This window comes from Nasonia vitripennis, chromosome 5 (assembly GCF_009193385.2).
Source record: "Nasonia vitripennis strain AsymCx chromosome 5, Nvit_psr_1.1, whole genome shotgun sequence".
NCBI classification, from domain to species: Eukaryota; Metazoa; Arthropoda; class Insecta; order Hymenoptera; family Pteromalidae; genus Nasonia; species Nasonia vitripennis.
In genome coordinates, this window is record NC_045761.1 from 11,216,921 (window position 1) to 11,240,043 (window position 23,123).

The following is a 23,123-nucleotide window of genomic DNA, read 5'->3' on the forward strand; positions in this document are numbered from 1 at the left end:
AGAAATTCGGAGATTTCGAGATATCTCGATGCGCATATGAGGTGGCGCGCGAATTTGAAAAAAAAATCCGCGAAATATATTTTTAGCACGAAAAAGAGAGTAAATCCGCGGGAGAATAGATTTCCTCTTTTGATGCGCCGGAGTCAGTCCGATTCTGACGAGTGCGACGAACTCGAGACAAAGGATGCAGGCTTATCGCGTTGTGGCGGTGATTTTTGTCTTTTCGATTTTCGGAGCTAAGGGCAACGATATCGAATTTCCCACCGAAGAGAATTTTCAACCGAACGACGTTACCGAACGACCTGTTGTCAAGTATGGTATGGTGACTTGTGAACAATATATTTTGCTTTAATCGAATTTTACAGTATTTTATTCGAACAAAGTAATCATAATCTTCATAATTCCTCAGATCACGTAACAAAAGCAACGCACATTCACTTTTCGAACGAGAGCGTCGCGTCGGAGCTGCAGCACACAATCTGCAGTGTAAAGACGGAGGAATTCGTCGCCAAAGCCGAATCGACGGCATCGAGAATTTTGCACGGAGTCTGCACAACAGGTGGGTAGTCGAAACAAAAATTTATTATTTTACTTCTAATTTCAAAATATCTCAATGTTACATGTAGTCGCATAATCGTTACACGAGTACATCGGATTATCGTTCGAAGCATAGTGTTGAATTTGATTTCTTTTTTCCAAACGCCCACGTGTATTCTATTGTGACCAAAGCCGTCTCATTTCCTTTTAACGACGTTGCGCGTTGATGCGGATTCGACATTTAAATAGAGAAGAGCGTTAACTCGTTTATTAGACTGTCCGATCGGACTGCATTGATTTCCGCGTGAATTTTAAACCCGCTATCCTGTTATTTGTGCTGCTGTTGCAGAAGAAATGATGAAGACGTTCAAGAACATGGAAAAATCATTTATGGAGCGGCTTGAAAAGTTGCAGCAGAATTTGACGGATTTCATACAATCGAAATTTCAACCTTTCAGTCAGAGGAAGGAATACGTCAGGACGCCCAAGGCGAATCCCTTTAAGACAGTATCTTATTTTTCAAATTTTACATGAATATTACAGTCCTTTTTTTTACATTATTATTATTTTTTTTTTTATAACGTTCTGGAAATGAAGCACGATCTTCCAGGAGTATAAGTGTAATTTTATTTATAAAATATATATGTAACAAATGGACATAATAAATGTTTCGAAATCAAGAGTAGAATTTCATTGTACAAAAAATCAGATAATTTATGAGGCTCTTAAAAAATTTTTCGATGACGAATGAGTCAAAGGATAATTTTTCATGAATCAAATGCGTAAACACCAATTATACTTTCACTTCGATAAACATCATAATTTGTTCGTTATTATTTTCTATAGGTCGCATCTTCAACATGTCATATATAGAACAGATAATTTCTTTTTTAAATTTAATGTACATACTATATACTACATTGATTTATATATCATCTTATTAAACGTTAACCAATTTTGTAACTTCAAGTCAATAATTTTTCCATACATGTTACATAATAATTGATTTAAAAAAATGGATAAGTATCGAATACAGCATAATTTAATATATGGAACAATAAACAGTTGCGGAAACCTGTACATCGATTCTCGTAATTATACACGAATGGATATATCGAAGGCCTCTGTTTATATAATATACATATTCATTAAAGAATATAGATAATACGTAATATCTGCGTCGCTTGAACAGCAATATGTCTGTATAGTTGTACAGTAGTACTTGATTTTTTTTTATAACTAATTTTGATCGGTGTTATGCTCGAGTATTTTATTTAGCCGCCATTGACAAATCGGAACCAAAATAAGAAACAAATTTATAGCGAGTCAGTTTTTTCATTATTCTATCAACCATTTGATGTCCAAAACATATATGCATATCAACGAATTTGAGTCTGTGAATTCATCAGAGGTTTAACGTGATTCGTGATTATAGTCCTATTATAAATAAAAAATTATTGCTTTTTCATTTATATCCTTATCCATCAAACAAACATATTCAATTAATAAATAAAACTCTGATAATATTGTTCGTAAAACTTGGTCACCAAAGGTTCGTGCAATCAATTTGAGTATCGCAACCAAAACCGTCATACAAACGATTGTACATTCCATAAGCACACTCGAAGTATAGCATCCTCGAGCAGCCGATATCATCATAAAACACATAAATAAATATATCGGTGAATACAACAACGATCCGACATTTCGTCGCATCGTCGATATATACCAGGACTCGCAATCCTCTCCTCCCACGCGCTCAAGAAAATGAAAAAAAAAAACTCGGCGCAAGAGAGCCGAGAAAACAAAAAACATCCCGAGGCGTCTGGATCCAGAACTCAAAGGTACGAATACGCAATAAGTGAGAGAGACAGAGTGTATAGAGACGACATCGCAGCAGAGAGAGAGAGAGAGAGAGAGAGAGAGAGAGAGAGAGAGAGAGAGAGAGAGAGAGAGCATATAGTTTAATATAGGCTCGGCACAACGACCGGAGCGGCCATCAGACGTGGAGCTTGCGGGCCAAGTTGCACGAGATTCTCCGGCCCGATGAGACCAAGGGGACGCTGCCTCATCCTGACCTCGGCGGCGGCGCCGTTGCGCAGACTGGACAGCCGCAGCAGTGCCCGGTACAGTGGAATGGGCAGCTGCAGGCCCGACGCGTAGGACGGGTCGCGCTTTCTGCCGCAGCCTGTGGGGTTGTGGACAGACAAAGTATACTGTGTAATATATAGATATATCTCTGAGTTACGCGTCACGTAATGCATGCTGTAATGCCTGCAGTGCGAGCTATAATAGGATTATATATCCTATAGTTCGAGTGCGTATATGGTATTGGCTCATAACGAGTTATGAATCTGTAGGCATTATATATGGGAATTTAAACATTAGAAAATCCCTTCGCTCTTACAAATTTATAAAAGGGACATATTTTGTGGTAAACAAAATATGGTTTCCTGCTGTATCTATACACTGTAAAATTAAAAGAAAAAATGTTAAAATTACTGCGTTTGCTCGTGTCAAACAATCGCCTCTACGAGTATACATAGTCGCGGGCGGCCTTAATGACCGCCATAATAACAGGCCACACTATATGTAAAAAGACAATATAGACTTATTAATTCTACAGGCCATTATATGTACAAGCTCTTATAAAGCTGCGCCAACGAACGCGTGCGTGCGTTTACGCTCGTTTTAACGCCGCCAATAAGTTGTACGGTTTATATATAAGCGCAAGCGTGGGGGGGCGGATTTCTTGCAAGATATATTAAATGCACTTATATACGTTACAACTCAAACACGACAAAGCTATTGCTTGATTTTACAAACTTTCCAAATTTGCCTTAATAATTTTGGAGGATGATTGGAAGTTGATTTTGGAAAGCTATAGAACGTGGGTCTTGGGCTCTTATCGAGCCTTGCTGCATGTTTCTATATAACTATTATTATATTGGCACAGATTATATAGCTTCGAGAGTTTAATTCAAAAGGCCCCTTGCACTTTATACTTTGAAAGTTTATATATATATATATTTGTCATATATGTGTGTGTGTGTACACAAGTGCGGCTTGTGAAAAACTAATTAATAACTGAAACGCGGCTCGAACTAATTTCAGAACTTTAATTCGTAAAATGCGCATACGTATCATGATTAATATGCGTATATTCGATGTCAAACAAATTTTATAAAAGCCGTTCGAGTCGCTAATTTGATAATCATATACAGTATAAATTAATACCATTACAAATGATGAATGAATTTATGAATTCCTCATACAACTTAATCATTTCACGATGAATATGTAAGAAGAATCCCTGCGACAGTATTATCAAAAATTGCGCAGAATACACCTATATAGACCCGGAAAATTAAAGAGCGTATCATACGAGCATGTGTATGTGTTTACCTTCAGCATAATTGGGGATAGCTGATTTTCATTAAAACTTTGCACTTATGCAGCTTAACAGCGGGAGAGCGTATAACTACGTGACGCAATGACATAAAACACAGGATGTGCGCGGGGTGCGATCAAAAATGATAAATCGATTTATCGAGAGCATAATTATAATAAATTTAATCACGTTGACATACCCGTGAATGCATTGCAGAATGGCCGTTTCATTGCAACGATCTCCAGTCCATCATCGGCTCGAGCGATTTCCACGGACTCGATGATTATCAGCAGGGAAAGAACGAGTTTTAGCACCTGCAACGGAAAAAGAGCATATATTTATATGGTGTAAAAACGCAGAGTCGGCGGAATAATTGAAATTCGAAATCGACTCTGTATAATGGCATTATGTTTACAGTCGCCGTTAGCCGCAGTTTGACGATTTCTCTCCGCTCAAAGTTTGTATCGGGTATTTCCACATAACAATATTAACGCAGTTAGTGAACAAGACGGTTCGAGGAATACCCGTAAACTGCACCGTTGCGAGAGCAAAAGTTTGAGTTTACCTTCTCAGGCAGGAGTGTTTTGTTCGATAAGATTTCGTTTCGAAATCGTATTAGTTCTAATATTAAATTGCGATAACAAGGGTATGAGAGTACCAATTAAAAATGCCACGTGTTAGTTGAAAAAAAAGAGACTATACACCCATATAAGAAAATGCGTTCTCATTACAGTCTAGCTTTAACTTCGATTTCGCGTCCAGCGGACGAATTATTTGCATCACTGAATGAATAATTCAGGTCGAGTACTGAACTCGTATTCGATTTCGTAACACGAACAGGAGGGGGAGAGGAAAAGTCGCCGCGACTATCGGACATTATCGAAAGACACTATCGGATTCTCGGCCGAAATTATACTCAGCTATAAGATATTTCGTAGTTAGGTACATATAAATATCATAAAGTTGAGGTTTCGATTTTCATACGAAAAAGTATCCGCCTATTTTCTGTTCGAACGAGCACATCAGTTGAAGTATATAAGATTGAAGGGTTGACGAGGTTGTACGTTCACATTAGTCGCAAGCTCGTATCGTACACGCGTGACCGTAGTAGATGATGATTTACACTGAAGTGCACCAACTACTGCTGTGAATTATACTGCAAAGGCAGTATAATTCACTGCTTGGTTTAATGATACTCGAAAGTTTACAATTCGTGTGTATTTCTGGGTTCCAGTTTGATGAACCGTGAACTGACAACGTGACTCTATGAGTACAGTGCCACATGGATTTATATATTTTGACATCGACTGATGCATTGCAAGGAGTATATTTACTTCTGTAAAACTAACAACGGTCAAGTATTCAATTTTTCTGCAACTATATCGATCATCGAATGAGGTTATAACTTGTAATTAAATCTTCTCTTCTGTGAAAAGGATTGAATGGTTTTAGAGTCAAAGTGGGAGATCAGAAAAAAGGATCGAATTCCTAAGCACTGCTTTTGCCGGATCAATAATAATACACGACATTTCATTAACAGTGTTTGACGCGACATCATTTGATTGGAGATATAGCTACTTTAACGACTGCACCTATCAGAAACGAGTTGTATAATACAAACGTTCATAGTTAATGAGATTAACTTTTCACCGTCACTTCACGAAATGCGGCAATCAGTGGGGCATATTCTATAATTCTCAGTGCATTATGCCAATTAAAAGGGCCAGCGAGAACCGGATCACACAGAAAAGAGACTTCTACTAGATATTACATATATGGGGCAGTTTTTTTTTATTAAAACGGCGTTATTCTTTGAACTAAAAAAAAGCATCACGCTTTAAATAATAATAATATATTACAATAAAAACTTATACAAAGAATAATAAAAAAGGTGTGATTCAAAAGAAAGGAAATGTCAAAACGAATATACTGAATGAACAAATTACAGCCGGCTGGATAACGAACTGCGTAAATCGTAAAATCTGAAGCCTTTTGCAGGCGAATGCGAAACTTACGATACTATAATCCATGTATCATCGCCCTACGTCATCGATGTCCGTTTTTTGTTTCATTTCTATATTCTGATGCATTTTTATACGAATGACTTAATAAGGACGACTTGGATTTTGCTTAGATGTATTAATTTTCATAAATAATAGTAATATTATTAGACAGTAGGATAACGTTTAAAAAAAATCGATGAATCTTTTTTTCTATAATGATTTTACACAAAACAAGCTGTCAAGGGATAAAACGGCTAGTCCACGTTTAATAGCAAAATGCCAAAGTAAATGTATCAAGAGTTTCGAGGCAATCAATAAATATAGCGATAATATAAAATACTTGCAAGAAAATTCTTATAGAGCCATTTTTTAAGATAAAATATAGTCTATAAAATGTATCAAAATAAGGTAAAAGTCAATCGCACAGTCCACGTTATTATTGTTGAAAATTGTAAGGAATAATGCAACAAGTACTTTTCAAATCAGTATAACAAATTTCTGTTGCGAGACTATCACCATATGAGGCATACGATAATCATCAAAAAATGTCTTCATACGTGATAGGCAAATAAAAAAATTTTATTTTTTCATTCAGTACAACAATCTTTTCTCTGCGTATAGAAGAAAGTTCTATTTCTGAATCACGTGTGTTGTTAGTACGGCCAATCGTATCTTCACCGGATCGTGAAAGAATATAACGATGGTCTTCAAACTTTATGCGTCATTTTAGCGCTACGGAAGTTTCCCCCGGATTGCCCTTTAAGAAAATTGATGAAATCTTCTACTCCGAATCGAGCTACCCTGACTATGTTTTTAGAGCTTTGAGCAGATTTGCAAGCTACATACATAATGAACTTCTTTCACACTTCTATGTAAGCTGGCTCTTAACCTTTTTTTACGGAACATATGATTACGGCTACATTTTATGCCATGTACACGTTGAGAATTTCGATGAAAATTGTTAAAGAAAAGTAAGTGTGTTTGAAATAGAGCCATACCTTATTTACTAGAATTAATTGCTACCGTTACTTATGGTATCTAAAAATTAATAGATTCCTAATACGAATTTCAAAGTGACAATCTTATCGGCACATTTGATGTCAAAGAAAACATTAATCACTCAAAGGTCTATACGTGTGGTGCGGCAAAATAAGGCTACAGACATACAGAAGGGTAAATAGAACATTGGACTAATGTTAGAAGGCGGCAAAATAAACAAAATAAACTTTTTTTTAGATAAATTACACAAATAAACATTAAAGATAACTCTAATAATTGTAGATATTGAACACAATCGTAATTACGTAAAAAGTCATTATTTTTATGTACAAAAAAGAATTACTTTATTTCTTTAGAAAATTACCAAAATAGTACATTGAATTTTTTTAATTCTAGAATCCAAGAGTTGCGAGAAGAAATTTTATAATTTTTGCAGATATAGTAATATGAGTATGAACTTATCTTTTATCTTAGAGTACCTTATGTCTCATTAACTAAAACCCATAAAAGTATAATTCTAAAACGGAATCACTCTGGTTATTTTCAAATAAAGGGGTGTACTTACTTCCAAAGTGTAAAGAAAAAAATGTATTTATATAAAGCAATGCGGATTATCTGTAATCTCGCGAGAATGAAATCATTCGTATATAATCTTCTTAAGTACGTACGTACCTATACATAAAAGTATTTTAATTTTGTATAGAAATAATGTTTAAATAAAACTTTTTCCGACTTACACATGTATCAGTTCAGTGCGTGCGTTGGTGTAGGTATATCGACGCCACAGAAATATAAGCGTCTTTCGCATCATATATACATTTTCGCAGCACTGATCTCGTTGTTATCTGACATAAAAGCGAATGTAAACCTCCAGAATAATTGTAAAAGAGATACGGCAATAACATTAAATCCATATCTGATCTTGAATTCATGAGCGAATGTTCTCGCGTAGAAGACAATCTTTCTTCATGGTTTACGTGTATCGTTGCCACGGAAGAAAGTTTACACAACAAAAAATCGCTCGATCGGTCTATGCGCGTCCCATAAAGACGTTCAATCTGTGATGACGCGAAAGTGGGTGAAGCTTGATCGCCATGAAATTCGTTTTAGTATACAAACCAGCCAACTGACGGTGGACAACGCTTCAGGGGTAGATACTCGTCACGATAGCTCGGAAATCGTTTCTTCTTCGCTGTGCGAGAGTTTCTTAGTGATATTTTATTTCAAATAAGCTTAAATCTAGACGTTTATATAACGAAATGATCGGCTACACTGTTATCATTCATTAAGATAAATACGTTATACGCACCCGTATATCTATGTATGCGTGGATATTTTACATGGGAAATAGATTTCCAAAAAGCATAGAGGAAAGTTGGCGGGTAACGATGGGAATGCCGAATTATCATATTCTGATTATTGCACCCCTAGTATAGTATTAAGAGATTATGCCGCTCGTACTATAAAAAATTATATTAACTTTTCCACAGACTATAATTTGAGAAATATAGTATGACAAAATAACGTTTGAAAAGTATTAAGAAGTTAATTCAATTATTAATACACTTTTTAACTATTTAATATATTATTTTAATTTTAATAAATTCATTTTATAAAGGGAAAATATTTCAATACACCATCCATCAAACATAGACGCTGTAGAAATAGAGTTACGTTTATCTGGATAAAAGCTCCCATAAGGTATGGGGTAGAACGCATTATATTAATCGTATGAAAAAGTAATGTACTGAAACTGCATGACATAGTTTTGGCATTAACTTGTTTTTTGTAAATAAATAAACAACAAAATTTATTTTGATTGAAAAATTATACGAAAGTAAGTAACATATGTGCCTTAAAACATATGAGTAACACGCATCATATGCCAACATAAAATAATATAATTTTTGCTTAACTATTACATCGGGATTTCATTCGGAAAAAAAAGAAAATTTACAATACTTATTCAACCGATTCATCTCCTGTACATACCTGCCGGAATTCACTTCGATTTGTAAAATCGTAAGTGCGATTGATTTCGCATTTAGCTATGAAATGGAATGCATTGGTCGTCGCCCCTCACCCCATGCCACGTGAATTACATATGTATAATATATCTTTTATGGCTTTGGCGTACAAGAAGGATGACACATCATTGCGACCCACATTGAAGGTTAATCGAAAAGTATTTTTTAATCTCTTTCTCGGATTGATGGATTGAGTTTAAAAAACTTATTAGAAAATATCGAAGTCTTTAAGATACTGATGTTCAAACGATAAAAACGTCGAACGTTTTATTGAATTTCATATGGAATAATGTATTAATGTACCATTTTTCTAAATTGATAAATTGACTCTGGATTAATAATATTAAAATTTATTCTAATAATAATATGGATATTTTCAGTAGCCATATAATAACAATAAACATGTGATTTCGTAACAACATTAATATTTTGATGCATTTTCGGGAATGGTCACTACTAGATCACAACAAGTGTAGTAGAGGATAAAAATCTGATAAAATCTTCCATGCACGTGATCACACATATCCATAAATTGGATATATCAGCGTCCATTTATTATGTAGACTTGTAGATTTTCCGGGCGTAAATCTATGACGCTACTACTTTTGGCACTTATGTAGATATAGATTTTCCATTTACAGAATATTACTCAGCGGGATTTTTATTTTTCTTGCTCGAATCTTTTTTTCTACATTGATCACTTAATGTATTCCGAAAATCAATTTTAGCTTTTATAACAATAGGTGAAATCGATTGCAAAGTAAAAGATTGTCGTAAAAAATTGTGCCTATAATCACGAAAAAATATTCTAATGTGCACTGTTACACACTGTTTGCTGTTTATTCTTAATCAATAAACCTGACGATGCACACATAGTGGTGCACACATACTTTCTCTACCGGGAAACTGTTTACTTTGAAAGTGAGTCAATTTTTCAGTTCAATATACAAAAAGATTTGACCATCTGAATGGAAAATGTTTAAAACTGCAGTAATAATTTTTTAATCAAAGTTTTCTAAACCACTGCTTTCAAATTAGAACATAACTGATATTTCGATAAACATTTTTTCTTAGAACCCTGTGGGCTAAGCTTGATTTCTCCTTGATGCTTAGAGAGTGCAAAATGCTGGATTCTCGCACTAGAAGCCGGAGCGTGCTTAAAACTGACTTCATGCATTTAAGAATGTAACTTGGCGCACTACAGTATCAAAAAATAGTATACGATACACGTGCTGGGTAGGTTTTTTTTCGCACTCGTACTTTTGTCACTTTCGCTATGCTCAGGCGACAAGCTGTATTCGTGCAAAGATTATCTACTACTCATTTCTTGTAAATCGTATCGGAAGATGGGGTGCGCAAGATTTTCAAAATAGTTATACGTAAAAACAATTACATTATTCGTGATTCACGCACAAGGCTCATATGTATCACTAACCTTCATGGCAAACTTTTGTGAAGCCTCAAGAGCGATTAGCAGCAGTAGAAGGAGCGGCAATAGCAGCAGCAGCAGCAGAAGAGCGAGATCACTCGATGTCCGGTTTCGAATCTCTCGCGGGCAGAATTGAAATTGACGGGGATAAGGGTACTCTGGCTTCTAATAGTGACTCCCACCCCCGTACTCAGGACTGCGTCGCGCCGACGCGCCAGAATTTTGCACGTCCTGCGCGAAGGAGTGATCGCGCGCACGCTTACTCGCGCTATAGCTCTCTCTTTCTCTCAAAATTCTCCCTCTCGATATCTACATTATAGGCATCTACGTATACGTGCGTATCCTCGTCGCCTACACGGACTCGATTGACGATCTCAATTCGAGTACGGCTCTCGTGTTATGGCGAGAGGCGTCGTCATGTTGTTTGTTTATTGAGGGCGAGAAGGCAGGTATATGGAGAAGGAGGGAAGACGATTGAGAGGACGCTATTTAAGGCTGAAGTTCACGCACGCGGAGGTACGAGGATCTGATTGAATTTCAATGACTCTTTTGAAAAAGTTTTCAATTTTTTTGACGCTTCGAGGGTAAAGGAGCGATCTGGCGTTGCAATATTTATGACGATAAGGATTTCTTTTTTTCCTGGGTCTAATGGGATTCGGACAATTTTAAAGACTTCGGCTACATAACTTTTTTGTTGGTGTTGCTATGCTGATTTTTGTAAATAATTTATGTTCTATTTTCTTAAAAATAGGCATGTTTCGTAAATATGCAAAACTTTGAAAGTATCGCAGGATTCTCGTACTAACGCGTTAGTTTTTCAAATCAAAAAATACTAAAGATAGTAGTACAGATCTCCGATCAGAATGTAAAAAATATTCTAGAAAAAGTTTGATTATTATATTAAAATTATTTCAATAATTTTGACCGAACTCTATTGCATTTGTAATTAAGCCTTTGCGCACAAGTGTCCATTACGCTAGTACTGGACACCTTTTCTTCTTGTTGAGGTCGCACGTGCTCTGATGAGTAAAATCAAATTTAACCGCAGCCAATACATTAGTAGTAAAATGTCGTCTCTCAAAGCCTGAAAATTCTTGTATTACGTTCGAGAAATGAGCTTTTAGTACTTTATTAGGGTTTTAACATATTCGAATTTTCGACAGTCCAATAATTAATCTATATCAAACATCAAAGTAGAAAAATTTCTTACTGCTCATTTTTCGAAGTATGAAATGAATTTTGTTTCCTGAGTTTGCAATTTCTAAAAAAATTTCAAAGTATTTTTCTTTCCGTTCTAAAAAGTTTAAATTAAAAAAAATGTATACAAAATAAAGACAATAATTGATGGAATGGCACTATGTAGGTAAACAGCTAAACTACCCCCAATAACACAAATAAAATTACATTACATAATATAATATTTCTCATACATAACAAAAATTGTTACACGGAATCTAAATTTTTTATCAAATTCTTATTCTTTTATCTCATTTAACTCATTAATCTGTAATATTCAAATGAATGCTTAACTGATATAGGCGGAGGATATGGAGCTAATCATATCTTTTGTTTATAGCAGATATGTTGGGGTAGCAATAAAGTTGCTGTCGTAAGATCACGTTTGTCTATTAAATTGAAAATACCTTTTAAGTGTTGGATAAAAATTTGCACATATATGAGAAAAGATACTAAAATACAAAATCGCCTCTAGTACAGAATTAGCCCCGTCCTCCCATATAAGTATTATAAAATAACGTATTAAAAAGGTGTACTAAAACTTAAGTCATTTTAAACGAAATTCTGTTCATACACGCTGAATTTCAGATGTTTTTAGGCCGTCAATCTTTCACGAGTATACTATATCATCTATGAAAAATGGCGAAACCCTCAAAAGTATCACAGTATGTTTAAATTAATGTTTAATCTAGAATAAATAAAGATTACTTAAAAAATTAAATTGGCATACATATAGCAACGTATAAAGCGTATGGGAAATAACTTCAGAGTAAAGTAAGGAAAATTTCCTATGATCCATATAAGAAAGTTTTCCTCTCTGGGGTACATTTAACAAAGCAATTTATTTAGTGATCGTAAAAATCTTTTATTTTATTCATTTTATTGCATTCTAAGCGAATATAAAATGAAACTCCTTAAGTGTGTAACAGTTTTATTGATATAACGATTGCTATTGTAAAATTTATTGAGTACTGTAATTTGCGTTCGAAAGCAATGTGTGTGTGTGTGTGATATAAATTGTTACACTTTTCAACCGATTTAATTGATTGAACAGAATATTCATTTATAACGAAATCTTATTTCCGGAATCACTTGTAATAAATTGAATATCACCAAAGTGATTATTGCAGTTTTATTTATAATTTTCAATATATTCACGTAATGAATGTGCATGGAATCTGATATGTATTTATACATTTCAGACAGATTACGTATTTGGCTCAAATATAAGTAGTCGATTGCTTACTATTACAACGTGTTACAATCTAAGAACTCTTATATGCTGCAATTCTAAAAATACACCCTCGATAAACAACAAATGCTATTTTTCTATATCTAAAGAGAGTTTCACCTTATCCCCCAACGCTGAGAGCGCTCAATAATCTTACGAAAAGAGCGATATCTCGTGCGAATTCCCACGCGGCGGCTGTGGCAGACAAACATGCAGATGTTTATGCTGCGGCAAAATAGAGTGTCGTAGAAAACAAGGCATGGCTAAGAAGGAGGTCATCCAACTGATCGACGAGTCCAATGATCGTCGACGCCCGGAAGCGAAATGGCCTGTGTAAATCACGACACGGGAGCAGCTGGGGGTACCTGCTCTTACAGGGTTCGTGCATCAGAGCCCGCTGAGAGGTGCCCGCAAGAAACAGTAGCTAATACTACTTCTAGTGACTCAGCCCGAGCTCACCCCTTTCTTTTAGCATCATTATAATGGTTCACTAGATTCCGCGGGTTGCAAAACATCAACAGAGAGAAAACGCCCTCGATTTTATTATTTATCGCTATATTAGCAATGCGTGCATTGACGCAAGCAACTGTAACAATCAACTTAAGAATTGATTAATTAAAGTCTTTTAGAGCATTCTTTAGAATATGGAAATTATTTATTGTAGTTGCCAGTTTGGCAAAAATAATTTGTAATCTAAATCGCTATAACGACACAATAAATCAGCTTTATAAAATAAAATAATGTGAAAACATAGCAAGAGCAAAAGCTCGACTGCATACATTTTTAAGCAGCCGCGTTTCTAAAGCGAAGAAGATGCAAGATATTCAAACATATCGATGATATGTCTATCATGTTGAAAAGGAAAAATATCAAATATCTTTAAAAGAACAGAAAAATATCAAAAGACCAGAATAACTTTACATACCAAAAATTGCTTGAAAGCTTTTGTTATCTCTCACTCTTTTCGTGCATAAATAAGAAACCAACCATCGTACGAAAATACTCTGTGTAAATTATGATTTTACCATATTTCTTTACCATGACGAGGAAGATCTAAAATTTAAGAAATTTTCTCGGGGGATCATAAAGAACATCGCTATATATGCCGTAAAAAGCAGAAATGAGAGAAAGAAATAATACGCTGCGTCTAATCAAACAATATCTTAATAGTTATAATAGTATTTACATAATCATCAGAGATAATTATTGCAATCAAGAAAGATTAATGCATCAGCTACTGTTGCGTTTTGCATGTTTGCAATAACTTTTAATGTATTACTTATATGGCCACAACAATTATCATGTAAAGTTAAGGGCCCTCGAGCATACCGCTATAGATATATAATAAACGAGGAAATCGTCTTTTTTTGCGATGTATACTTTTGAAAAAACTATTTCACCTAAGATCTTTTAAAAAAATATATGAAATTGTTTGATGTGCGCTTTGTGCGCGGAAGCACGTTGAAATGCCTCCAAAAAATAAAACATTTTAAAAAAATAGTTAAAAAATACGTTATCAGAGCTATCCGATCTTTATATGTATATGTCAATTTATTGCCATAGCAGCAAGGTTACGCGCTTTGACAGCTCATATAGACAGGTAATTTTAAATGACTTGTTATTCATTTTCTAGCTCATGGAGACATTTCAGCTTGCTTTCGCGCACAAAGCGCATATCAAACAAGATCGTTTACTTTTTTCAAAGTTCTACGCGTAGTAGTTTTTTTTTTAAAGTACTTTGCTAATATAGACGGTCGCTTTCGTCCCTCACTATACATCTATAGCGATATGCTCGAGAGCCCTTAATGAGATTTAAGGGGACAAGCATGGGTTAAGTACAGTAAAAAACATAAATAATAAATTACTTTAAGAAATTATTCTGTTTATAATACTTTTGAAATGTTTTTAGCTCATAGAGATCAGCGATCGATGTTTGCTGAATACTTAAATGTTGTCCATGAAACAGGGCACAAAACATGACCTTGAACATGTCACAAAACATGTCTTCTCATGAACTTGACATTTTAAGCTTTCGAAGTCCGTATACATTTAGATACATGTATGTTGAGAAGCGAGTATGCGGTAATTTAGATTTCTGTACGATCGAAGCGCACCTTGTGGCGATAAGTGGTACCTCGAAATATACTTGTGTGCTATACCTCTAGCTATATATTAAAGGTTTTTTGTACTGTTTTTTTCTCTTTTCGCTATTTAGAAAGAGAAAAAAATTAATGCAAAAAATTTCTTTTTTTCTCTTTAAATATTGGTATTTTATAACTTCTTGGACAAAAGAGCCCAGTTTGCCAGGCGCCCGGATAGCTCAGTCGGTAGAGCATCAGACTTTTAATCTGAGGGTCCAGGGTTCGAGTCCCTGTTCGGGCGTATTTTTTTGCATTTTCGTTTACAAAAGTTAGAATACATTTCTAGAAGTTTATTGAGTCATATTGTTGCCAAGTTTTTGAAATTTTTTATAGTTAGGTTCATCATTCAATTGTTGTACACAAATTGTGATTGTTTTTACGTAGTTGTTTAATATAGCATTGCCCTGGTAAAAATATTTTGTGATATATAAAAATTACGTACTTCTTCATCTAATTTTTATATGTGATTTGTGACCAGTTTGTTATGTATAAATTTCGAACGTTTTATCATGTATTAAAAAAATTGAAATACTTTAGCTTCATGAAACATTTTTATGTGATTTTAGTATGTTATTTAATCACATAAATATTAGGTTCTAAACAATTATAATCTTGAATAAATTTATTATTTAAATAAATTTGAATTCTCAATCGAAAACTTTGAATCGTTCGATTCTATGTTTTATATCTTGATGAATCAAATTAGTTTATTTAAACTGGTGCAAGAATGTGATTTTAGCCTTGTATAGATGTTTGCACTATAAACCTAAAGTTGAAAATCAGGAAGTGAAAAGATTAAAACCTACATATTAAACTTTATGAATATTAAAAAGTGATTAATATCCTCAAAATGATAGCATTACAATTAAGTGTACATCTGTAGAATTGATTTGCATAAAGATTAAAATCCATCAATTAATTCTCTATGAGGATACCATTTACTTTTAAATACTTTTAAAGTTTAAAATGTAGGTTTTAATCTTTTCACTTCCTGATTTTCAACTTTAGGTTTAGAGTGTGCGTACGAGCGAAGCAAGTAATTATGTTATGAAATGTATTTACAGGAATAACCAAAATTAAAACAAGTTAGATTTCATAAAACTGTTGATATATTTTTCATTGTCGGGTTTCACATTAATTTCATAAATATAAACATGAACATTTATAAAACAAGTAATGTATGGCACGTACAAAAACTACATAAATGACGTTCTCTTTTGTGATATTATAGTCAACCTTAATTCTAATTATCAGATCATATTACAGATTGATAATTAAGTCATGAATATAATTCTAAAAATTGCATTATAAAAATATAAACTATGTAGTCTTTATGAAATTAATTTTTTCAATAGATTATCTTAATTACACTTGTTCTTTAATGCTACCATCAGGCATTCCAAAGAATACTTTTTTCGCCATATTAACAAATAGACCAGTTTCAACTAAACCAGGAATTGACAAAAGTTTTTGATTCACAGCAGGCCAGTCCTTGACATTGTCAGGAAATTGCCAATCCAAAATAAAATTGCCATTGTCAGTCACCACTGGACCCTGAAATATATTAAATTAAATATACTGTAAATAGATAAGGTAATCATACATTTAATGGGCATTTCATATATTTTTATTAAATAATATAAAGCAATATGTAATTAATTAAATAATAACTTACTGCTTTAGCTACTGCCATTCTCAATTTAACACTGCCTCCAAAATCTTCTTCTACTTTTCTTCTTATAGGAACATAGGCCATAGGGACTACTTCCAAAGGAAGACCTTTTTTGTACTGCTCACCAAGTTTTTGCGAATTTTTTCTATAAAAAATATTTAATTATTCATCATAAAATACTATGTTATGCCATATTTAAAAAATTTCTTTTATAGAAATTCATTTAAAAAAATACATACGTGTAATCTGCTATAATAACCAAAGTATCGGTACAAGAGGCTACAATTTTTTCTTGTAATAAGCAACCTCCACCTCCCTTGATAAGATTAAGATCACAGTCAACTTCATCAGCACCATCAATAGCAAAATCCAACTAAAAATATATGTAAGATAACAAATGTTTCTTTTGCCTAAAACTTGTAACAAATTACTAAGTATGGACAACGAAAAGAAATAAAATAGAATAAATAAATTTACCTGAGGGTGAGTTTCTAAATCTCCTAAACTTAAATGATTGTTAATAATAAGCTGGCGAGCTTGAAATGAGGTAGGTACACAAACTACATTGAGTTTTTCTTCTTTCACACGTTCAGCTATAGATAATTAAATTAGTAGAAAAAGTGCCAATGTGACAGTTGATTCAATGATAAGCACAGACATAGCTTACAATTAATTATTCACAATACTTTACAGATGTTTGCATATTTTAACCATGATGTTTCTATGAAGTAAAATATAAGATTCTATATATATATTTTACTTTCTAAACAAAACATAAATTTGGTAGCATAAATCCATTTATAAATAAAAATTTAATAATGATTTAACGTTTGCACACAAAGTAGTGTGAAAGAAAAAGGTTTTCATAAAATATCACAGATTTTTAAAAAATACGGCTTGTAAATCCGCATACTTATCACATGGTATTACCAAAACCAAATAATTCCGGGAATCAGATCTTTTTACGTAAAATAAACGCTGGCACAAGAAAACACCGATCGACAAACATAAATTATCGTAAAATTAACTAATCCACTTACCTAACCTCTGGACGGCGTAAACAATAGTTGACCCACTACCAATCCCAATAACACTGTTGTCCTAAACAAAAGAACATAGTCATAAGTACTTATAAGAGTAACAAAATTCCATTTGAAAAATTGAAAAGTCATTAATTATTACCTTTACATACTCGTCCACGGCTTTGTACGCCGCGATTTTTTTCGCGCTCTCCAACGTGCTCTTCGACATGTTTATCCCACGCTGATGATTCGAAACAACTGCAGCTTCTTTGAATCCCCGAAAAACTGGTCGACGAGCCTCTACCGCCGAATTTCCGAGAAGCAACGCGGCCGCCGACTTTATCTCACAAAGCGTTGCGAAACGCGCCACCGGAATGATAATTCCGTGACGTACAAAGTTCATAATATTCTTCTTGGCACACTGACACTACACACTCGCGACTTACTGGTTAAAATATATTAGTATTCGTGTACGTATATGTAAACCGGCTACACGTGCTCGCGACGACACCGCGGCTGCGCAACGAAGACGAATGTACTGAATTTTTTCACGATCTTGTTGTCGATGTCGAAACTGTTGTGCTCGGAGGGCGCCACTGAACAGAAAATGCAAGCGGGGGGTACGGGCGTACGGCGATCGCACACCCTCTTCTCGGAAATCCCCTCCCCATATCAGCGCGCCAAAATTTCTTACCTCTGCAATCCGCATTGCGTATAGAGATGATGTCTTATGATGCTATCAGCTATAAGATTTATGAAATTTAAGATAACAGCATGCCTTATTTGGTGAAGCTTCTTCATTATCGGCCTACGGTAAGGAAGAAGCCGTACTTTAAATGAATTTCGAGTTTTCGTTTCGCGACGTCGATCTCGTGTTTCGTCAGCGCATAAATCTCGTCCCTCGTGGTTTTTGATCCGATCCGATCAGTTGGCCCGTCGTCATCCGCGTGCGTTGAACGAAGCTGAGCTAAGACGAGAAACATGACGTCGCTCGCTATGCCGGTTGCAATGAAATTTGCACGTATCGCTGTGGAAAATGTTTACCACAATGGCAAAACCCTTGCACTCAGGTAATTCGTTTTTTCCGCGTCGGAATTTCGGGCAGCATCAGTCAAATAATCGTTTGGATAGACGTTCGAGTACGAATAGTCATGAGTTTTAGGTTAAGTGTTACCTAACAGGTCCTTATCTCAGATGGAAATTCATTTCAACGTTGAATAAGTTTGATTTTTGACAATTTTTGATTGTTTATATTTTATCAAACTTGCGTTGTGTAATTGGTGGAAGAATAGATTTTCTCTTGGCAATTTTTTCCGCATTTTTAAGGTTACACAAGACGTGAAATTTGTTGTATTGCACATGACGAAATTGCATTAACACTGATTAATTGAATAATGTTTTGTTTACAAATCTAATTTTATAAGTAACCTTTCTGAAACAATAAAGTTTTACTTTAAAAATAAGTATTTATATTTTAATTTTTGAGTGAGCAAAAAAAATTTATTGAAATTATTTATTTGCAGACCTGCGAGGTATTCCCAGTCATTTGTTTCACTGAGAAAAAACTTTGGAACAACCGCTGAAGAACCTAAAAGTGAAAGTGCGGAGCAATCTTTATCTGAAAATGAAAAGAAACTGAAGTCTGAAATTGAACTGCTGAATAAAGATTTAACTGAATTGAAAGAAAAATACTCACAGTTAGACGATAAATACAAAAGAGCGCTAGCAGACAGTGAAAATTTAAGAGTACGGCTCATGAAACAAATTGAAGATGCTAAACTTTTTGGAATACAAGGATTTTGCAAAGATTTGTTAGATGTTGCTGACATATTAGGGAAAGCAACAGAAAGTGTACCAAAAGACGAAATTTCTGAAAGGAATCCTCATCTCAAAAGTCTTTACGAAGGCTTAATCATGACAGAAGCACAATTGCACAAAGTGTTCAAGAAACATGGCTTGATTTCTCTCAATCCTCTGGATGAGAAGTTTGACCCCAATCAACATGAAGCTTTATTCCAACAGGTATGATCACCACTTGATTTTCAATTTTTTCATGGACAATTTTGAATATGATTCAGTCTAAGCTTGGTTTCTAAATTACAGGAGGTTGAAGGCAAGAAACCCGGAACAGTGGTTGTTGTCTCAAAAGTTGGCTACAAATTACACGAAAGAATAGTTCGACCCGCATTGGTTGGTGTTGCAAAGGGATAAAAGTTATGATTTGTTTTCATTAGAATGAGAACTTATATAAAAAAATCTTTTTTTTAAGAATCTAACTTTATCACAAATCCATATCCCATACAAATATTAAGATATATTCATTTTAAAAATATGTCTGATTTAGCATTGGGGATGTTTAATTCTGTACATTACAAGTTAAATTTTATTTGTTATAAAATATAAGATTAAATAAATACTGAATGTTAACAGGTATTACAAAAATTGATTTTTTTTTAATAAAATAGCAATCATCAAGTGATTATTCAATGTTTATTTATTTAAACGGTTTGTAAAAAAATATAAGTTACATATCTATGGTTTATTAAATACTGTTTAACAACGCTCAAAAACTTTATACAAATTAGGTAAACTAGCTATTTCTAGAATCGTTGAGTCATGTAAGAAGTGTGGTGGAGGTAAAAGACTTTCCTTAATTGTATTGTACAGTACATGTTCAGTTATAGATTTCCATGAATCAATTGCTGTATCTACTTTAGAATAAAATCTTGCAGTTTCTCGACATATGGCACGAAAACATGGCTTTTCTTTACTCCAATTCACTTCAGTTGACAACCTTAAAATGTATAAAGGAAGCTCACCTGGTGAAGGAAAGTATTTCTCTGAAAGTATTCAAGAGCATTAATTATTTGATTTAGAAAAATATGATTTTGAATAATTTTAATTACCTAATATGTATGGTAAAGACTTAAGATTGCCATTTTTATCGATATAAATTGAAAAATATTGTTTCAGCATATCAGCTTTTTCCAGTAACAGTTCTTTTACATTCATTGCAAGTTCTTTTTTATCACCGTCTTCTTGTGACCATCCAGCCTCTTTATGCTCAAGTCCTAATAATGCAAGCTCGTAGATTGGTATTGGTTCCTAGGTAGAACATAATTTTGACTTTGTTATAACTTTTACTCAGACTAATCGAATAGTCAATCAATACTTTACTTACTGAGAACTTGATAACTCCATAATTAGCAAAATCATACAACATGATTTGATAAAAAAGCTCTTCACTTTAATAAACAAATAAGAAATTAATGTAATATTTCAAATAAGGAACTGATAGAAAAAATAGCATAGTTTTATAACTTACACAAGTTTTTGAGTATTACACATGTATAACTTTACTCCACTTTGTATTAGAGCTGAGCAGTCATCAACGCAACCAACGAAAATTAAATTGGATAGGCTTTCGCGTAATCCCTCATGAAAATTATCTTCAACTTCTTTCCGCAAAGTTAATATACTTAACAATTTTGTTTCTACTTGAATTTCGTTTACTGAATAGGACTTGAATCCAACAGGTGTTTCTTGTTTATCTGAATTTTTATTTATTTGAGAACTTTGGTGATTTTCAGCCTTTTTTTCTAACGATTCTGATTTAGATTTATGTTCTTTATTGTCTGTTTTATCAGTAACTTCACTTTGATTCGTCGCATTTGAAGTATCAAAAAGATACTTAGGATTATCTGAAGTACTTGAAGCATCCTTGCTATCAGTTGAAATATCTGATGGATCCTTATCTTTGCAAGCTTCTTTTTCCATTGTTTCATTATCACATATTTTATTTTTTTCAGTCTCAGGATTCTCCAAATCATTTTTGTTGATAGTAAAGTTGAACTTATCCAGTTTTTGATCTGATGAACTTGTTCTAATCATATCTTTTGGGTGAACTTTTTTCGTTTTGTCTTTATCTGCCTGTTCTTGAGTACCAGGCAAATTTTCTTCAAGAACTTCCTCTGTAATATTAACTTGTGGAAGTTTGGCTTGAATGTAAAATGTTCTTGATGCATCATTTGATGCAAGTTTTTCATCAAGACTGATTTTTATTTTTTCAATAATCGCTTCTTCATGAAGAAATCGTACTTCATATTTTGTTGGATGCACATTGACGTCGACGTTTTGAGGCTCTATCTCCAAAGAAATGTAACACCAAGGATGGGCCTTTTTTGGCAGATATACAGAGTATATATCCTCAAGAGTCTTTTTTATTGCTGGAAATATAATATTTCTTTAATTTGTTGTGTAAAAGATGTAGGAATTAAATTAAATAGATAAGAAATTACCAGAGGAATCAACCAAACGATGATTGATGAATAATAAAAGCATCATTCTTTTACCAGAATAATTTGCATTTGTCACAAGTGCATGTAATTTGAATTTGTATCTAGCATCGTCTAATTTAACTTCTAATAGTTCTTTAGCAATGTTGTTTCCAAAAAGAAGACGAATATTATTGATGTTTGTTGATGAATGTGGAGTACGAACAAGATTTGCTGCTTCACCATACTTCTTCAAAGTAAATCCTACACTAGGATTGTGAACAGCATATCTGGTAACAACTTCATTTATTTTTGATAATTCTTCAGAAGGACTATTTAAAGCTTTTCTGCGTGTTGCAACATTATAAAATAAATTTTCAACAGTGATTATTGTTCCTTGATTACCAGCGCAACGTGTTGGAGGTTCCTTCAACTTACCATCCAAGTATGATGCTCTTGAATTAAACAAGCAAATCGTTATTATAAATAGTCATAATATATTTTATTTAAATTTTAAGTAGAAAAAAGGCTATTACTTATAAGCACACTTTTCATTTGCTGTCTTAGTTGTTATTGTAAGATGAGCAACATGACTAATACTAGCTAAAGCTTCACCTCGAAAACCAAAAGTTGAAATAGACTTGAGATCATCAAATGTTTGTAGCTTACTGGTTGTGAAACGTTCGCATACAATGTCCAAATCATCTTTGCGGATGCCAGTGCCATTGTCTTGAATCTAAAATTCATTCATTCTTTATTAATATCGTTATAATATATTATAATAAGTTTTTAAAAACCTGCAAAAGTTTCATTCCTCCTTCCTTTACGGATACTTGAATATTTGTTGCTTTGGCATCAAGACTAAATAATACAAAACGTTTAGTAACAAAACTTACAATCGTGATGGTTGTACTACGTGTGTTATTGCGATACATTACCTATTTTCAATCAGCTCTTTTAAAGCATTCGCCGGCCTCTGGATAATTTCACCCGCAGCAATGCGATTGACGACAGTCTCGTCGAGTTTTCTTATTTTCCTCGGAGTTGTCATTTTGTTTTTATTCGCTGACCTGTAATTTTTGTTTACGTGCGCCAAAACTTAGTGTTATATCGCAACATTTGTTCAATGCATGCAGTGAGTACTGAGTAAGTTTATTTCTG

The 23,123-nt window shown here is 33.8% G+C and overlaps 4 protein-coding genes, 2 long non-coding RNA genes and 1 other non-coding gene across 8 annotated transcripts; 4 read left to right on the forward strand and 3 right to left on the reverse strand.

Annotated features, from left to right (window-relative positions):
* The first annotated feature begins 91 nt into the window (after positions 1–91).
* Positions 92–2,318, forward strand: LOC116738617. Its single transcript, XR_004345087.1, has 2 exons — positions 92–559; positions 887–2,318. It is a non-coding gene; the product is annotated as an uncharacterized LOC116738617 (long non-coding RNA).
* LOC100678749 lies at positions 1,114–10,659 on the reverse strand. Its single transcript, XM_003424542.4, has 3 exons — positions 10,393–10,659; positions 4,128–4,242; positions 1,114–2,725 (listed from the first exon to the last, which is right to left on the reverse strand). The coding sequence occupies exons 1-3, from the start codon at positions 10,396–10,398 to the stop codon at positions 2,502–2,504; spliced, it is 345 nt and encodes a 114-aa protein (XP_003424590.1). The 5' UTR covers positions 10,399–10,659; the 3' UTR covers positions 1,114–2,501.
* Positions 10,660–14,490: 3,831 nt separating this feature from the next.
* On the forward strand, positions 14,491–15,034 carry LOC116417734. Its single transcript, XR_004228002.1, has 2 exons — positions 14,491–14,688; positions 14,763–15,034. It is a non-coding gene; the product is annotated as an uncharacterized LOC116417734 (long non-coding RNA).
* Positions 15,035–15,162: 128 nt separating this feature from the next.
* TRNAK-UUU lies at positions 15,163–15,235 on the forward strand. The gene has a single exon. It is a non-coding gene; the product is annotated as a tRNA-Lys (tRNA).
* Positions 15,236–16,085: 850 nt separating this feature from the next.
* On the reverse strand, positions 16,086–18,611 carry LOC100124198 (ribose-5-phosphate isomerase). Its single transcript, XM_001608043.4, has 7 exons — positions 18,520–18,611; positions 17,849–18,431; positions 17,707–17,767; positions 17,144–17,259; positions 16,906–17,039; positions 16,670–16,811; positions 16,086–16,548 (listed from the first exon to the last, which is right to left on the reverse strand). Exons 2-7 carry the CDS (start codon positions 18,089–18,091, stop codon positions 16,360–16,362), a joined length of 885 nt encoding a protein of 294 aa, XP_001608093.2. The 5' UTR covers positions 18,092–18,431; positions 18,520–18,611; the 3' UTR covers positions 16,086–16,359.
* Positions 18,488–20,428, forward strand: LOC100115704 (grpE protein homolog 1, mitochondrial). Of its 2 annotated transcripts, none has more exons than XM_001608230.6 (3): positions 18,488–18,758; positions 19,212–19,710; positions 19,792–20,428. In XM_001608230.6, exons 1-3 carry the CDS (start codon positions 18,670–18,672, stop codon positions 19,897–19,899), a joined length of 696 nt encoding a protein of 231 aa, XP_001608280.1. In that variant the 5' UTR covers positions 18,488–18,669; the 3' UTR covers positions 19,900–20,428. The 2 variants fall into 2 exon arrangements, with proteins under 2 accessions (XP_001608280.1, XP_008215875.1); XM_008217653.4 differs by lacking the exon at positions 18,488–18,758 and adding an exon at positions 18,797–18,850.
* Positions 20,165–23,116, reverse strand: Mlh1 (mutL homolog 1). Its single transcript, NM_001161485.1, has 8 exons — positions 22,901–23,116; positions 22,760–22,823; positions 22,499–22,698; positions 21,987–22,417; positions 21,014–21,914; positions 20,870–20,933; positions 20,595–20,793; positions 20,165–20,528 (listed from the first exon to the last, which is right to left on the reverse strand). The coding sequence occupies exons 1-8, from the start codon at positions 23,011–23,013 to the stop codon at positions 20,242–20,244; spliced, it is 2,259 nt and encodes a 752-aa protein (NP_001154957.1). The 5' UTR covers positions 23,014–23,116; the 3' UTR covers positions 20,165–20,241.
* Between the last annotated feature and the right edge of the window lie 7 nt (positions 23,117–23,123).

Excerpts from the sequence above, each read along its gene's own strand:
- LOC100115704 (XM_001608230.6), top strand. The coding sequence starts at position 18,670 with ATGACGTCGCTCGCTATGCCGGTTGCAATGAAATTTGCACGTATCGCT. Across the intron at positions 18,759-19,211 it reads GGCAAAACCCTTGCACTCAG|ACCTGCGAGGTATTCCCAGT; the intron begins GTAATTCGTTTT and ends ATTTATTTGCAG. Across the intron at positions 19,711-19,791 it reads ATGAAGCTTTATTCCAACAG|GAGGTTGAAGGCAAGAAACC; the intron begins GTATGATCACCA and ends TCTAAATTACAG.
- Mlh1 (NM_001161485.1), bottom strand. The coding sequence starts at position 23,013 with ATGACAACTCCGAGGAAAATAAGAAAACTCGACGAGACTGTCGTCAAT. Across the intron at positions 22,699-22,759 it reads GAGGAATGAAACTTTTGCAG|ATTCAAGACAATGGCACTGG; the intron begins GTTTTTAAAAAC and ends AATGAATTTTAG. Across the intron at positions 20,794-20,869 it reads ATGGAGTTATCAAGTTCTCA|GAACCAATACCAATCTACGA; the intron begins GTAAGTAAAGTA and ends TGTTCTACCTAG.
- LOC100678749 (XM_003424542.4), bottom strand. Across the intron at positions 2,726-4,127 it reads ATTCTGCAATGCATTCACGG|GCTGCGGCAGAAAGCGCGAC; the intron begins GTATGTCAACGT and ends ACAACCCCACAG.
- LOC100124198 (XM_001608043.4), bottom strand. The coding sequence starts at position 18,091 with ATGAACTTTGTACGTCACGGAATTATCATTCCGGTGGCGCGTTTCGCA. Across the intron at positions 17,260-17,706 it reads TTACGCCGTCCAGAGGTTAG|CTGAACGTGTGAAAGAAGAA; the intron begins GTAAGTGGATTA and ends AATTATCTATAG. Across the intron at positions 16,812-16,905 it reads GTTATTATAGCAGATTACAC|AAAAAATTCGCAAAAACTTG; the intron begins GTATGTATTTTT and ends TATTTTTTATAG.